This window comes from Erinaceus europaeus, chromosome 16, assembly GCF_950295315.1.
Source record: "Erinaceus europaeus chromosome 16, mEriEur2.1, whole genome shotgun sequence".
In the NCBI taxonomy this organism is placed as follows: Eukaryota; Metazoa; Chordata; class Mammalia; order Eulipotyphla; family Erinaceidae; genus Erinaceus; species Erinaceus europaeus.
Window position 1 is genome coordinate 11,436,303 of NC_080177.1, and position 15,763 is coordinate 11,452,065.

At 39.8% G+C, this 15,763-nt stretch overlaps 1 protein-coding gene across 3 annotated transcripts in view; it reads left to right on the forward strand.

Moving 5' to 3' along the window:
• The window catches only part of STARD9 (StAR related lipid transfer domain containing 9), a 146,629-nt gene that overhangs the window by 74,824 nt on the left and 56,042 nt on the right, over positions 1-15,763 (forward strand). For all 3 annotated transcript variants that reach the window (XR_009545267.1, XM_016192738.2, XM_060174467.1), the window contains exons 8-9: positions 1,754-1,823; positions 11,071-11,143. Coding sequence is in view for 2 of the 3 variants with exons in the window: in XM_016192738.2 (XP_016048224.2) it covers positions 1,754-1,823; positions 11,071-11,143 (143 nt within the window). In the remaining variant the exon portion in view is untranslated. The remainder of the gene's footprint in view (positions 1-1,753; positions 1,824-11,070; positions 11,144-15,763) is intronic.

The following is a 15,763-nucleotide window of genomic DNA, read 5'->3' on the forward strand; positions in this document are numbered from 1 at the left end:
CTTTGTAACCTCTATATCCCTGTAGTCTTTGATTTTTTATGCACTAGACACCATCAGGTACCATACATAATTTTGATTTATCTCATTTCTCATAATTCTCAGTTTCCTTACCTAAGGGGACATATGCCAGACTTATTATTATAAAATTACTACTTTTGGGGCTGGGGGAGTAGCATAATGTGTATTGAAAAAACATTCCATAAGTGAGATTCTGATGTCCAATCCAGTGCTGAACTGTATTCTGATTTAAAAAAAAAAAAAGAACAAAAACCCACTTGTGTTTTTAATCAGCAGTCATTTTGGGGACTATACTTTTTAAAAAATATGTTATTTATTTATTTATTTATTTATGAGAAAGATAGGAGGAGAGAGAGAAAGAACCAGACATTACTCTGGTACATTTGCTGCCGGGGATTGAACTCAGAAAATTATGTTTGAAAATCCAATGCGTAACCCGCTGTGCCACCTCCCAGACCACTGGGGGACTGTACTTTGAAACCTTGTAAATAGTCTCATCTTCATCAAGCTTCCTTATTACTTATTAGTTTATGTCAGTATAGATTCATGTTTAGCCTATTTAGTGGGATACCTCCTCTTACTTTCCCTTTTTATTTTGACCTTCAAATAATGCTATACATAGCTAGTGGAATTCATGTCAAGTGCACTTTTGCCACATTTTGACATATCATTGTCATTATTGAAACTTTTACTTACTTTCTGGAACAAAGTATTCAAAGTATTACTTTCTGGAACAAAGTATTCAAAGTATTACTTTCTGGAACAAAGTATTACTTACTTTCTGGAACAAAGTCACCTTCTGCTTTACCTTTGTCGGTCCTGAAATCAGTCATTTCTCTTATGAGCCATGGTACTTTTTGTTGCAGTCTACTATTATTTTACTTTGTATTCGTGATTTAATAATGATTAACAGGATTATAAGATCACAGGGGTACAATTCCATACAGTTCCCATCACCAGAGTTGCATGTCCCATCACCTACACTGGAAGTTTCCCTTTTCTTTATCCCTCTGGCGATATGGACTAAAATTCTTTATGTGATGCAGAAGGTAGAAGGTCTGGCTTCTATAATTGCTTCTCTGCTGGACATAACACATTGGAAGTTTGATCCATACTCCTAGCCTGTGTCTGTCTTTCCCTAGTGGGGCAGGGCTCTGGAGAGGTGAGGTTCCAGGACAGGTGAGGCTGTCTGCCCAGGGAAATCAGGATGGCATCATAGTAGCATTTGCAACTTAATGGCTGAAAAGCAGTAAGATATAAAGCAGGTTAAATTGTTTAATAGGGGGCTGGGTGGTAGCACAGTGGGTGAAGTGCATGTGGTGCAAATGCAAGGACCAGTGTAGGGATCCCGGTTCGAACCCCGGCTTCCCACCTGCAGGGGGGTAACTGTATAGCAAAATTGCAAGGAATTATTGCTGTTGTATTTGCTGTCACTAGCATAACCATGATATAAATTCTTTTTTTAAAAATATTTATTTATTTTCTCTTTTGTTGCCCTTGTTGCATGATATAAATTCTATCAATAGAACAATCTGTGAGAGCAGAGCCTATCATAGAATCTGACATTAGACTCCCAACAGATAGTTGTTTTAATTTATTATATGTATTAATATAGCCAAATCTCTTAATGTCCATCAAATGATGAGATAGGAATAAGAATGTTAAACACCTGTGGGAAGGGGGTTTTACTGAAAATTTTATTTCTCTTTTCCCCTCCTCTGCACAAATCCATTAGGTTTATCTCAACATGTAGTAACTAACTACAAGCAAGTGATTCAACTCTTGGAGGAAGGAATAGCAAACAGGTAACAGGTTTGTTTACTCCTGATAATGTTTGTAGCCTCATTCTGCTGTCATGTTTTCTTAGCCCGTTTTGGAGGATATGATGATAGTCTGTAGTTCCCACATTCACAGTCAGAAGACCTTAGTCAGAGCAATAATGTATACAGACAGAGGGGACAAGCAGTTGCTGAGATGTAGTGCTTTTGTCATTAATAATGTAACAGAATATGTTCTTTTTTTTTTAATGTTTTACATTCAACAGTAAATACAATAGTTTGTACATGCATAACATTCCCCAGATTCCCATTTAACAATACAACCCCCACTATGTCATTCATCATCTTTCATTGACCTGTATTCTCCCCACCCACCCACCCACCCGAGTCTTTTACTTTGGTGTAATACTCCAATTCCATTTCAGGTTCAACTTGTGTTTTCTTTTCTAATCTTGTTTTTCACCATCGGCCTGAGAGTGAGACCATCCCATATTGATCCTTTTGTTTCTGACTTATTTCACTCAACATGATTTTTTCAAGGTCCATCCAAGATCGGCTGAAAACGGTGAAGTCACCATTTTTTACAACTGAGTAGTATTCCATTGTGTATATAGACCACAACTTGCTCAACCACTCATCTGTTGTTGGACACCTGGGTTGCTTCCAGGTTTTGGCTATTACAAATTGTGCTGCCAAGAACATATGTGTACACAGATCTTTTTGGATGGATGTGTTGGGTTCCTTAGGATATATCCCCAAGAGGGGAATTGCAGGGTCATAGGGTAGGTCCATTTCTAGCCTTCTGAGAGTTCTCCAGACTGTTCTCCACAGAGGTTGGACCAATTGACATTCCCACCAGCAGTGCAGGAGGGTTCCTTTGACCCCACACCCTCTCCAGCATTTGCTGCTGTTACCTTTTCTGATGTATGACATTCTCACAGGAGTGAAGTGATATCTCATTGTTGTCTTGATTTGCATTTCTCTTGACAATCAGAGACTTAGAGCATTTTTTCATGTGTTTCTCAGCCTTTTGGATCTCTTCTGTGGTGAATATTCTGCCCATTCCCTCCCCCCATTTTTGGACGGGGTTATTTGTTGTCTTGTTGTTCAGTCTGGCGAGCTCTTTATATATGTTGGTTATTAAACTCTTATCTGATATATGACATGTAAAGATCTTCTCCCATTCTGTGAGGGGTCTCTTGGTTTGGGTAGTGGTTTCTTTTGCTGTGAAGAAGCTTTTTAATTTGATGTAGTCCCATAGGTTTATACTTGCCTTAGTCTTCCTTGTAATTGGATTCGTTTCATTGAAAATGTCTTTAAAATTTATGCGGAAAAGAGTTCTGCCAATATTTTCCTCTAAGTATCTGATAGTTTGTGGTCTAACATCCAAGTCCTTGATCCACTTGGAATTTACTTTTGTATTTGGTGAAATACAGTGATTCAGTTTCATTCTTCTGCATATTTCAACCCATTGTTTCCAACACCATTTGTTGAAGAGACTCTGCTTTCCCCATGTAATAGTCTGGGCCCCTTTGTCAAAGACTAGATGTCCATAGATGTGGGGCCTCATTTCTGGGCTCTCAATTCTATTCTACTGGTCAGTGTGTCTATTCATGTTCCAGTACCAAGCAGTTTTGATGACAATGGCCATATAATACAGTTTGAGATCTGGGAGTGTGATGCCTCCGGTTCTGTTCTTTTTTCTCAAGATTGTTTTGGCAATTCTAGGTCTTTTCTGGTTCCAGATAAACATTTGTAGCATTTTTTCTATTCTCCTAAAAAATGTGCTTGGGATCTTGATGGGGATAGCATTAAATTTATAGATGGCTCTGGGTGATATATTCATTTTGATGATGTTAATTCTTCCAACCCATGAACTTGGAATATCTTTCCACTTCTTTGTGTCTTTTTCAATTTCTTTGAGTAGTGACTCATAATTTTCAGTATACAAGTCTTTCACTTCTTTGGTTAGGTTTACTCCTAGATATTTTATTGTTTTTGTTGCTATAGTAAAAGGAACTGATTTCTGGATTTCAATTTCTTCTAACTTAGTGTTTGCATAGAGGAATGCCACTGACTTTTGAATGTTAATTTTGTAGCCTGACACCTTACTGTATTGCCTGATGATTTCCAAAAGCTTCTTGCTGGATTCCTTAGGTTTTTCCATGTATACTATCATGTCATCTGCAAATAAGGAGAGTTTGACTTCTTCTCTTCCAATCTGTATGCCTTTAATTCCTTGCTCCTGCCTGATTGCTATGGCAAGAACTTCCAACACTATGTTGAATAGTAATGGTGATAGTGGGCATCCCTGTCTAGTACCTGATCTGAGTGGAAATGCTTCCAGTTTTTCACCATTGAGTATGATGTTGGCTGTAGGTTTGCTATATATAGACTCCACTATCTTGAGGAATTTTCCATCTTTTGTAGTGTTTTGATCATAAAGGGATGTTGTATTTTGTCAAAGGCTTTCTCTGCATCTATTGATATGACCATGTGGTTTTTGGTCTTGCTTTTGTTGATGTGGTGGATCACATTGATTGATTTACGTATATTAAACCAACCTTGCATGCCTGGGATAAACCCCACTTGGTCATGATGAACAATCTTTTTGATATACTGCTGTATCCGGTTGGCTAGAATTTTGTTTAATATTTTCACATCTATGTTCATCAGAGATATTGGTCTGTAGTTTTCTTTTTTGGTTGTGTCCCTGTCTGCTTTTGGTATCAGGGTGATGTTGGCTTCATAGAAGCTGGCAGGGAGTATTCCAGTGTCTTCAATCTTCTGGAAGACTTTTAAAAGTAGAGGTATTAGTTCTTCTTTGAAGGTTTTGTAGAATTCATTTGTAAAACCATCTGGCCCAGGACTTTTATTTTTGGGGAGATTTTTGATAACTGTTTCAATTTCATTAGCTGTGATGGGGCCTGTTCATGTTATCCACTTCCTCTTTACTTAGTTTTGGAAGTTGGTAGGTATCTAGGAAATAGTCCATTTCTTCCAGGTTCTCTAGCTTGGTGGCATATAGTTGTTCATAGAAGCCTCACATGATATGTTGAATTTCTGTGGTGTCTGTTGTGATATCTCCTCTTTCATTTACTATCCGATTTATTTAGGTCTTCCCTCTTTTTTAGTTTTGTGAGCCTGGCTAAAGGTTTGTCGATTTTGTTTACTCTTTCGAAGAACCAACATTTACTTTCGTTGATCTTTTGTATGGTTTTCCTAGTCTCAGTGTTATTTATTTCTGCCCTAACTTTAGTGATTTATGTCCTTCTGTTTGCTTTAGGATTCCTCTGTTGTTCTTCTTCTAGGTCTTTAAGATGTGCAATCAGGCTGTTTATTTGTGCTTTTTCTTGTTTCCTAATGTGTGCTTGTATGGCTATGAACTTCCCTCTTAGGACTGCTTTAGCTGTGTCCCAAATATTTTGATAGCTTGTGTCTTCATTTTCATTGAACTCTCGAAACATTTTGATTTCTTCCTTGATTTCCTCTTTGACCCAGAAGTTGTTAAGAAGTGTACTGTTGAGCTTCCACATTTTGGCACTGTTACTAATCTTTTGTTGATTGTTAAGTGTTAGTTTAATTCCACTGTGGTCTGAGAAGATGCTTGGGATGATTTTAATGCTCTTGAATTGGCTGATGCTGTCTTTGTGGCCTAACATATGGTCTATCCTTGAGAATGACCCATGTGGATTTGAGTAAAATGTGTATTCCAGTTTCTTGGGATGAATGACTCTGAAAATGTCCAATAGTTCTAGTTTATCTATCTCTTAATTTAGCTCCCTTATGTCTGTACTGATTTTCTGCCTGGATGATCTCTCAAGTTGAGATAGTGGGGTGTTGAAGTCCCCTACTATGACTGTGTTGCTGTTAATATATTGCTGTAGCTCTTTCAGTAGAAGTTTGATGTATTTAGATGGCTTCTCATTGGGTGCATAGATGTTAATAATTGTTAAGTCCTCTTGATTGACTGATCCTCTGAGCATTAAGTAGTGTCCATTCCTATCTTTTTTAATCTTATCTATTTAAAAGTCTATCATGTCAGATATGAGAATAGCTGTTCCTGCCCTTTTTTGTGGGCCATTGGCTTGTATGATAGTTTTCCATCCTTTCACTTTAAGTCTGTGTTTGTCTTGTTGAGTTAGGTGAGTTTCCTGTAGACAACATATTGTTGGGTTGTGTTTTCTGATCCATCTTCCTACTCTGTGTCTTTTAATAGGTGAAGTCAGGCTATTGACATTTATTGATATCAAAGATTGAAGATATTTTAACGCCATTCTTGTAGAGTTTTAGAGTGTTTTGATATATGTCCTATTTGTGGTGGTCTGGTTGTTTATAGGAGACCTTTCAGAACTTCTTTCAGGGCAGGCTTGGTGATGGTTGCTTCCTTCAACTGTTGCTTGTCTGAGAAGGTTTTGATGCTTCCATCTAATCTGAATGACAGTCTAGCAGGATATAGTATTCTTGGCTGAAAGCCTTTCTCATTGAGCACTCGATAGATATCTTGCCATTCTCTTCTGGCCTGTAGTGTTTGTATGGAGAAGTCTGCTGCTAATCTTATGGGTTTTCCTTTGTAGGTGACTCTTTGTTTTTCTCTTGCAGCCTTGAGGATCCTTTCTTTATCCTTATTCCTTTCCATTCTAAGTATGACATGTCTTGGTGTCTTTAGGTCTGGGTTAATTCTGTTTGGGACCCTCTGGGCTTCTTGAATCTTTATGTCTTTGGTGTTGTCTAGACTAGAGAAATTTTCAGCTATTATGGCCTGGAGAATGCCTTCTTCCTCTCCTTCTCTTTCTTCCTCTGGTAAGCCAATAATGCGTATATTGTTTCTTTTGAAGTCATCCCATAGGACTCTGTTGTTGTTTTCAGCATCTCTTAATCTCTTTTTGAGATCTCTTATTTCTTTTTTAGTTGTCTCTAATTCATCCTCAATCTTGCTAATTCTGTCTTCAGCCTCATAGATTCTATTCTCTCTGCCCTCTACTGCTTTCTGGAGTTCATCTATTTTGTTGCCCTGCTGTGATACTGTTTTAGCTTGTTCAGCTAGTTGCCTTCTTAGCTCAGCGATTTCAGCTTTCAGCTCTCTAATAACCATGAGATAATTAGAATTTTCTTCCATATTCTCATTTGTTGTTCCTGCATTTCTGATTACAATTTTTTCAGATTCTTTACTCACTCATGTTATTATTTCCTTAGCTAATGTTTGGATGTTGAACTCGTTGTTTTGTGCTTCACCCTCTGGAGGACTTTTAGCTGGACTTTTGTCCTAGTTCGAGTCTCCAATATTTTTTCTTGTTGTTTTAACCATTTTATATATTATGTTATGAGTTCCCTTTATCAGTACTTTTCAAATTATTGATGACTATTGCCTGGATTGACTTGTGTCTAAGTAAGTTAATTAAAGGGTTTACAGCGGTGGAAGTTAACAGTTTTTTCAATCCCTGAGTTGGAGCTCAGTGGTGTAAAAGCCTCTTTTTTTTTTCTTCCCTGTAGGCTATGGGAGCCTGAGGGCTTTTAAACTATCAATAGGCTTCTTAGCTTAATCACTGAGTCCTGACCAAGAGATAAAGTAGGGTGTGGCAGAGATAATCCAGTGGTTATGCAAAGAGACTTTCACAGCCCCTCAGCTATGCCACCGAGGTATAGGTCTTCTCCTGAGTTTCCCGGTTAGATCTCTGTCCCCTGGTGTCCCTCCCTGTTGCTGCTCCAGATTCTGAGGGTAGTAGCAATGGAGACTCAGAGTTGCACTTGGTGAGTCTCTGGGGAGTCCTCTCCTCCCTTAAGCTGTCCCCTTGTTGTGGAACAGACTGGAGGTGGTGTCTCAACTGATAAACTGCTGAACTGTTAGCAGCCACTTAATCTCTCCTTAGGCCCCTCTCTCCTCTCTGTCACCAGCCTCACGTGTTTGTACTCATGGGTGATTTACTGGGTTCCTGTGGTCATTCTAGTTCTGTCTTGTTTCGGTCCGGGTGGTCTCCTTTGGTATTCCTAGTTGATCCGGGAGAGGAGAGGAGAGGAGAGGAGAGGAGGGGAGAGGAGAGGAGAGGAGAGGAGAGGAAGCGATCTGCTGCTCGTAGCTCCGCCTCCGGAAATCAAATTCAGAATATGTTCTTAATGTAATATTAGACAACAAACCAGAGATCCTAAGCTTTGTCTTATAACATACAAAACCAGCTCTTTTGATCAAAGAAAATATCCTTCCTGCGTTGTTCTCTTTAGATTTGATATATATGGACCAATACAGTCTAAAATGTTTCAGGAACCATTTCTTTTAATTTTGTGTCTTTGTAAAGGCTACTCAAATACTGCTCTAGGGCTGGGGAAATACCATAATGATGATGCAAAAAAGGCTTTCATGCCTCAGGTTTTAACCTCCCAGGTTCAATCTCCAGGTTCAGTCTCTTTCGTTTATGGTGGTTCAATAAACCACCATAAACAAAAGCTGAACTGTGTCCATGGTAAACAAAATAAAACATAGCAAATGGGGGTTGGCAGTGGCACAGCAGGTTAAGTGCACACACATGGTGCGAAGCACAAGTACCTGCTTAAGGATCCTGGTTTGAGACCCCAGTTCCTCACCTGCAGGGGAGTCACTTCACAAGCGGTGAAACAGGTCTGCCAGTGTCTCTCTCTCCCCCTCTCTGTCTTCCCCTCCTCTCTCAGTTTCTCTCTGTCCTACCCAATAACAAAAACAAGGGCTACAAAAATGGGAAAAATGGCCTCCAGAAATAGTGGATTCGTAGTGCAGGCACTGAGCACCCGCTATAACCTGGAGGAAAAAACAAACCCAAATATGTTTGACTCTGCCTGTTAATGAGTAAGTGGTATAGAGTCTCCTAAAAGCAATTCTAAGTTATAATAACATTCTAATTGTTAGTTACTGTGACATACCTAGCCTGTTATTCTTATATACCTGAAAAAGTTGCTCTTTTTCTGAAAAAATGCAAGGAGTATTTAGTCTTATATTTATTCTATTAATGGTAAGTACAAGTTAACTTAAAGAAGAAGTTGGTGTCGCACATGGTTGAGCGCACGTTACAGTGCGCAAAGACCCGGGATTGAGCCCCTGGTCCCCACCTGCAGGGGGAAAGCTTTTTGAGAGGTCTGTCTCCCTCCCTCTCTATCTCCCCCTCTCTTCTTAACTTCTGGCTGTCTCTATCCAATAAATATTTAAAAAAAATTTTTTAAGATTTTTTTATTAAAAAAAAAAAGACAGAAGTTTGATGCCCTGCTTCTTGGGTTTCATAGAACTAGTCACAGGACCCTTGCTTCTGATTTTGAAGTTCCTGCATCCCTTGACCATTAATTATCAGATTTTGCCTTTTATTTCTTATCTGTAGGCCATGAGACCAGCCTAGATTTTGACTCTTAAGTTCCTCTGGAACACAAATCTATGAGATGGTCTTTTTATTTTTCAAGTTGAGTATGAAAGGCAGAGAGGGATACAGTGATACAGTGATAGAGGGAAGAAGAGACCTCACAGCACTGCTTCCTACTGGTGTTAGCTTCTTCCCCTCTGTGCAGTGCTCCATGTGATGGCTGGGATGTAAAGCCAGGTCTGGATGCACTCTGTCAGGTGAGTCATCTCCCACCCCACTGATAAGATGGTCTTAAACTATGACATGGTTGATTTGGAATTAGATGGAATGGAACCTCTCCTGATATTAAGGATTACCGTGGAGGTGAATTTCTTTTTCTTTTTTTTAAAATTTTTTTAATTATCTTTATTTTATCTACTGGATAGAGACAGCCAGAAATTGAGAAGGAAGGGGGTGAGAGAGAGAGAGAGAGAGAGAGAGAGAGAGAGGGAGAGAGACGGAGAGACACCTGCAGCCCTGCTTTACCACTTGCGCAGCATTCCCCCTGCAGGTGGGGCCCAGGGGCTCGAACCTGGGTCCTTGAGCACTGTAACATGTGCGCTCAACCAGGTGTGCCACCTCCTGACCCCTGGAGGTGAATTTCTAAGGGAGATTATTAATTTCATTTGGTTTAAGCATGATGTTGATGTAATTCAAGATCTAACTTTAAAAAAAAAGATTTTATTTGTTTATTAATCAGAAAGATAGGAGGAGAGAGAGGGGAAGAACCAGACATCACTCTGGTGCATGTGCTGCTGGGGATTGAACTCGGGACCTCATGCTTTAAGGATTTGATGCTTTATTCACTGTGCTACCTCCCGGACCACTCAAGATCTAACTTTAAACTCCTTTTTAGCACTTTAAAATTGATATTCTGTGTTTAACAAAACTTACCTTCTCTTTCTTGAGCCTTCTTCTCTAACAGAATCTCTACTTATATTTTAACCTAATTTGAATTATTCAGATAGATTGGTCTTGGGAACAGTCTTCCAGGTTGATGACATTCTTGTACTATTGCACTTTTTAAAAAAAATTTTTAAATATTTATTTGTTTTACCTTTTGTTGCCCTTGTTTTATTGTTGTAGTTATTATTATTGTTATTGATGTCATTGTAGTTGGATAGGACAGAAAGAAATGGAGAGAGGAGGGGAAGACAGAGAGGGGGAGAGAAAGATAGACACCTGCAGACCTGCTTCACCGCTTGTGAAATGACTTCCCTGCAGGTGGGGAGCCGGGGCTTGAACCAGGATCCTTACGTGGGTCCTTGTGCTTTTTGCCACGTGCGCTTAACCTGCTGCGCTGCCCCTGACTCCTCTGCACTTTTTTTTTAACTGTTGCACTTTTCACAACTCTAATTTTTACTTTTGTTGCTTTTAAAAATTTTCTGATGTGATTTACTGTGCAACTACTTTTCTCATTATCAGTCCCTAGAGTGCTGCTTCTGCCCTCTGCACTATATACTTCCTAGGTAAACTGGACTAAATATGAGTGCTTCATGGTTCTTTGTATATATATATATATATATATATATATTTATTTATTTTCCTTTTGTTGCCCTTATTGTTTTTCATTGTTGTTGTAGTTATTGTTGTTATTGATGTCCTTGTTGTAAGATAGGATGGAGAGAGGAGGGGAAGACGGGGGGGGGGGGGAGAGAAAGACAGACACCAGCAGACCTGCTTGTGAAATGACTCCCCTGCAGGTGGGGAGCCGGGGGCTCGAACTGGGATCCTTACTCTGGTCCTTCCACTTGGCTCCACGTGCGCTTAACCCACTGTGTTACCGCCCAACTCCCTGCTTCAAGGTTCTTACCTTGAGCTGTGACATTTAACATTTCTTGTGCTCCCTGTGAAGCTTTACGGCTTTACCATGCATAAACACTCTTTGTCCTAATTACCTTCCTTTGTACACACAGAATCACAGCAGCCACCCAGGTACATGAAGCCAGTAGCAGATCCCATGCGATCTTCACCATTCACTATTCACAGGTTGGTTATCTCTTATATTTTCTTAGCTTTACTCCTTTCCCTGTCCCTTTTGACCATTCCCATGTATTTCTTTCTCTTTTCCTTTATTTCTACCTCCCATTTACTCATCCTCTGATAGAAGTTAATATCATAAAAAGACCTACATATAATCTAATAAGCTGTACACTCAAAAAGGTAAAGACATTTTACAAAGACTATTAAAAACTATCATCTACTTATATTGCATTTTTAACAATTTAAAGCATTTTAATATTTCTGTAATCATTGGGCGTTTAACAGAAAATCAAACATCAAAATGGAAATAAACATTAAAATTGAAAAATGGAAGATTCAGGGGTCAGGCAGTAGTGCACCTGGTTAAGTACACACACACACATATTACAGTGCAGAAGGACGCAAGTTCAAGTCCCTGGTCCCCACTTGCAGGGGAAAAGCTTCTCAAGTGGTGAAGCAGTGCTGTAGGGGTCTCTGTTGCTCTCCCTCTCTAACTTCTCCTACCCTCTCAATTCCTGGGTATCTCTATCTAATAAATAAAGATAATAAAAATATATATTACAAATTTAAATAAAACTGTAAGATCAGTTTTCATTATGATAAAGTAAGGAGATAAATTCCATCTCCAAGAAGCACCTATAAGCCTTAACAAAACTCAAAAACAATTATTTCTGTGCTTTAAAAATAGACCAAAGGCATATAATAGTATTCCAGGAAGTGTTTATCCAGTAAAATCATGCATATGTATGATATGCTACCTTAATCTGCCTCCAGCCCCACTTACACACTGTTTTTGTCAGTGAGGTGACTCAGAGAATGGAAGACTAAAACCAGCATCTTGGTTGCCACCATTCCTAGAGGGGCTCTCTTGATTTGGAGCATCATCAGTTAAGTAGTGATCTTGATGGCAAGCTAACAAGATCAAAAGTTTCGTTGGCCTGAGATTTCAGATTCATTTTAGGCAAGAAATGGACTGGCAGACTCTGGGAATTTAATGAGTTATAGGAGTTGACACAGTAGAAGGGCCTTGATAAATTCCTCACGTACCCTGAGTTAAACACAAGCTGTGCACATACACTGCAGAGACTAAGGGGATCTCCACCACCCACACAGCACAGAGCTGACTGACAAACTAAGCACTATGTGCTGTGCAGAAAGACACAAGAGGACCCTATGGTTAGTGAACGCTGGTGTAAATGTCAAGGCAAAATTTTTAGTGCGCTACCAGACTTCACAAAAATCACTAGAGAATAGAAGTTTTATTGGCTCGTGTTATTTGATTGTGATTTCTGATCAATCTTTGGTTAAATACTAACCTGTGCAGACTCAGGATGGTTTCGAAAAAGCTAAGCTTGAAATGAAAAGCAACTAAAGCAAAAAACTTGAGAGGTCTCTTGTCTGCATACTGTAGACATGACAGATCTTAGAAATTTAATCTAGGAAAGTTACCAAATGAAACAACTACCACTACTTCCCCTATGGGAAAAAATAAGAATTCAGAGTTGTTACAGTATGTTATCTAAAATGTTTAATATTCAACCAAAAACTATTAGACATGCACTGCATGGTGAAAACAAAGCCAGATAATTGAAACTGATTCTTAAGTGCTCCAGATGTTGAATTTTACTTATAAGCATTTTAAGGTTGTGATATAACTGTGTTTAAAGAACTGAAGGAAATTATGATTAATGAGTTAAAGGAAAATATAAGAACAGTAATTAGAGGACTTTAATAAAAATATAGAAAGTAATTTTATAAAACAAGTCCTGGAATTGAAACATAAAGTAACTGAAATAAAAATCAGGCATGTAAATTGGTGCTCTTAACAGGGTAAACTATCTCCCAGGCCCTAGGTAGATTCAGTTCAGAGAAGCTTAAATAATTATTGGGGTCTGGGTGGTGGTGCCACTGGTTGAGCACATGTTACAGTGCACAAGGACCTCGGTTTGAGCCACTACAGGGGGAAAGCTTTGCAAGTGGTGAAGCAATGCTGCAGGTGTCTCTCTCACTCAATTTCTGGCTGTCTCTAATAAATAAAGACAATGAATTTTTTTAAATTATTGGATGCGGGAGGTAGAGCACTGGATTAAGTGTACAAGGTGTGAAACACAATGACTGGGGTAAGGATCCCAATTCGAGCCCCTGGCTCCCCATCTGTAGTCACTTCACAGGTGGTGAAAGAGGTCTGCGGGTGTCTATCTTTGTCCCCCCACCCTCTGTGCTATGCAGTAACAACAAGGGCAACAAAAATGAGAAAAATGGCTTCCAGGAGTAGTGGATTTGTAGTGCAGGCACCAAGCCCCAGCAATAATTCTGGAGGCAGGAAAAAAAAAATGGATGCTAGGAGTTTTTAGCAGTGCCAGGATAGTTGATACTTCAAGGATTTAATGTTCTAGGTATACTAATTTGAGAGATTTAGAGATTTTTTTCAGATGAAATTTTTGCAACTGCAATTGGCTTTAAAACATTGTGTGTGAGGGAGTCGGGTGGTAGCGCAGCGGGTTAAGCGCACGTGGTGCAAAGTACAAGGACTGGCGTAAGGATACTGGTTCCAGCACCCAGCTCCCCACGTGCAGGGGAGTCGCCTCACAAATGGTGAAGCAGATCTGCAGGTGTCTGTCTTTCTCTCCCCCTCTGTCTTCTCCATCTCTCTCTATTTCTCTCTGTCCTATCTAGCAATAACAACATCAGTAACAACTACAGTAAAAAAAAAAAAAAAAAGGGTAACAAAAGAGAATAAATAAATATTAAAATAAATGTGTGTGGAGGGGGTGGAGAGGGCAGGTCTTAGGAAACAAGACAGGCCATGAGTTGATCATTACTGAAACTAGACAACAGATAACTAGGAACACTTTTTACTACTCTCTTTATTTTTGATTTATGTTTGAAATTTCCCCCTATTAAACTTTTTAGTAAAAAGCTAAAGTACATGATACAGGTTCGTGTCTGGCCCCTACCGCATCAAAGGAAGCTTCAATGCTGTAGTCTCTTTCACACACTTTTTGCTTCTCTGTATCTAAAAAGCAAAACACAACAAAAGTTACAGTAACCAAGAAATTGTGGCATTAAGTTAGACAAATGGTGGTAAAACAGATATCTCTATGCAAAGTAAAAAAAAAAAATTATTTATAAGAAGGAAACATTGACAAGACCATAGGATAAGAGGGGTACAACTAACTCCACACAATTTCTACCACCAGAACTTCGTATCCCATCCCCTCCTCCGATAGCTTTCCTATTCTTTATCCCTCTGGGAGTATGGACCCAGGGTCATTATGGGGTACAGAAGGTGGAAGGTCCGGCTTCTGTAGTTGCTTCCCCACTGAACATGGGTGTTGACAGTTCAATCCATACTCCAAGCCTGTCTCTTTCTTTCCCTAGTGGGGCAGGGTTCTGGGGAATCAGAGCTCCAAAGTTTTTATTATTATTATTATCTTTATTTATTGGATAGAGACAGCCAGAAATCAAGAGGGAAGGGGTGAGAGAGACAGAGAGACACCTGCAGCACTGCTTCACCACTCACAAAGATTTCCCCCTGCAGGTGGGGACCGGGAGCTTAAACCTGGGTCCTTGCGCATTGTAATATGTGAGCTCAACTAGGTGCGCCACCACCTGGCCTCTGGAGCTCCAAAGTTTTGATCCTTATCTTGTACTAGTACAAATATGAGCCCAGTCTGTTTATGTAGTGTACTGGCTATCACATTCACCTCACAAATATGAGCCCAACCAGAATCACTGACGTAAATTTAAAGTCTAAAATTATTAACGTAGTAGAAGATAACATGATGAGACCTTTATGACTTTGGATTAGGCAAAGTTTTATTTTATTTTTTTGGGTAGAGACAGGCAGAAATCAAGAGGGGAGGGGGTAGAGATAGAGAGGGAGAAAGACAGAGACACCTGCAGCCCTGTTTCACCACTTAGAAAGCTTTCCCCCTGCAGGTAGGGACTAGGGGCTTGAACTGGGGTCCTTGTGTATTGTAACCTGTGTGTTCAACCAGGTGCACCATCACCCAGCCCTGGCAAAGGTTTTTCTTTTCTCTTTTTTTTTTTCCCTCCAGGGTTATTGCTGGGCTTGGTGCCTGCACCATGAATCCACCGCTCCTGGAGGCCATTTTTTCCCCCTTTTGTTGCCCTTGTTGTTGTAGCCTCGTTGTGGTTATTATTATTGCTATTGTTGATGTTGTTTGTTGTTGGATAGGACAGAGAGAAATGGAGAGAGGAGGGGAAGACAGGGGGAGAGAAAGATAGACACTTGCAGACCTGCTTCACCGCCTGTGAAGCGACTCCCCTGCAGGTGGGGAGCCGGGGGCTCAAACCGGGATCCTCATGCCGGGCCCTGCGCTTTGCGCAACATGTGCTTAACCCACTGCGCCACCGCCCGACCCCCTCTTTTTTTTTTTAGATACAACTCTAAAATTACCTTATTGTTAAAATGTAAATTTTTCTTCTCTTTAAATAACACTACTAAGTGACTAAAAAAGAAAAATCAGGGCCCGAAAGATAACTGATTTGGGAGGGTTCCTACTTTGCCATGCACATGGTCCAAGTTCATGCCTGGCTCCCACCACTGGGGGAAGCAACTTCAGTGCTGTGATGTCTTTCTCTCTCTCTCCCTCTCTCTCT